The 1,657-nt window shown below is 34.2% G+C and overlaps 1 protein-coding gene across 1 annotated transcript; it reads left to right on the plus strand.

Annotated features, from left to right (window-relative positions):
- The first annotated feature begins 394 nt into the window (after positions 1–394).
- On the plus strand, positions 395–1,028 carry LOC101895551 (uncharacterized). Its single transcript, XM_005183760.4, has 3 exons — positions 395–568; positions 649–714; positions 774–1,028. Exons 1-3 carry the CDS (start codon positions 473–475, stop codon positions 1,020–1,022), a joined length of 411 nt encoding a protein of 136 aa, XP_005183817.1. The 5' UTR covers positions 395–472; the 3' UTR covers positions 1,023–1,028.
- The last annotated feature ends 629 nt before the right edge of the window (positions 1,029–1,657 follow it).

The raw sequence follows: 1,657 nt of genomic DNA on the forward strand, positions 1-1,657 counted from the left end.
AAGGTAGCATTTATGGCCCGATCCCATCGAAATTTTGCGTGGAGGAGAGGTTAGGTTTAGAATATAAGCCTTATAACCTAATGTATACAAAAATAGTAATGTTTTATGTTTTAATAATAGAAAAACCCCATTTGTAATTTTTAAAATGCGTATATGAAAATTACCGTAATAAATCAAACTACACATTATTTATCACTTGAAAAGCAAGAAGATTTACTTTAAGTGGTCATTGTACGTTTTCTGAAGTACACCGTGATTATTTTCCCATCGATATTCCCAGTTAATACCCTTATCCAATAGCAGCGTAACTTTATCGTACAATTGCACTTCTGTTGTTAAAAATGCGGTCTTTGTTGGTTACACGTCTATGGCTACTATAAAAACGAAAATATTTTCTCATTCTGCAACAGTTCTTACCGAACACAATTCAAAGTCACAAAATCATTGGAAAAGTAAATTGCAATTTGAAAAAATGCGTTTCTTAGTTACTTGCGTACTTTTGGCATTGGTCCTTTGCACCGCTGTGGAGTGCCATGAAAACATTTTTAAGCGCCTGGGCGAAGATATTGTAAGGATTCGTTTTTTTAGATAGAAAATGAAAAATAAGATAATTGAAAACAATTTAATTAAATTATTATTTAAACATAGAAACATGCAGCCGAAAAATTTGCCCATGATGTGAAACATGGTTTCCACGACTTTGGAGATGATGTGGTAAGTCGTTTTTTGAGAGATTCTGCAAAGTTCATTTTGGGATCGTACATTTTATTTAGAAACATGTTGCCGATGAATTCGGCCACGATGTAAAGGATGCCGCCGATGACACCGGTGATGCTTTAAAGAAATTTGGCCGTGATGTTGATAAAGTTGTAAAAGATTTCCGCCATGATGTTGAAATTGCCTGGATCAAGGCCAAACCATATCTTAAGGAGGCTATTATCATTATTGATGGTGTTACCAAGCGGTTGGCTGAGGTCGCTGAAATTGCTGAATTATTTGAAATGTTGAGCTTGGCTGAATAAATGTATGGTTTATGGTATTTGCAACAAAATTTAATTTTATTTCAAATTTAAAACAAAACAACCAACGATTATAAAAGAGAAATGAAACCATTAAGGAAAAGTCAAAAGTGGGCAGAGCCGACTACATGAGCTCCCGTAGATCATACCAGCTATCAACATTGGGCTTTAGAGCAGTTATAGTTTGCTATAAAGTGCATGATATCACATGCAGAAGGATTATATTAAACGAGTTAAAAACCAGTACTTTTAAAACTTTGAATACCCTCCACCATTTGGAACGAATTTGGAAATTTTCAAAAAATAAAATTCTTAAAAAATTCTGTTAAAATTTTAAAAATACCAAATATAGCCGTCTATTGGGGTCTGTACGACGTGGACCTATATAGTCATTGTTTGTCATAAGCCATTACCATATTCAAATTCGAAACTTGAAATAAACAGTGAATAATGTAGCTAAAATGGTCGAAATATAATGTATAGGTAGGTACCGTTATATCGGAGCTGTGCGAAGACCTGCACCTGTATAGACAATTATCTGTCACAGGCTGTAGCATCCATTACGAACTTCAAATACCACATCTCAAACAATTTCGATGGGTATTGTACCTAAAATCGTCAAAATACCGAATATAGGG

This window comes from Musca domestica, unplaced genomic scaffold, assembly GCF_030504385.1.
Source record: "Musca domestica strain aabys unplaced genomic scaffold, Musca_domestica.polishedcontigs.V.1.1 1, whole genome shotgun sequence".
Lineage (NCBI taxonomy): Eukaryota > Metazoa > Arthropoda > Insecta > Diptera > Muscidae > Musca > Musca domestica.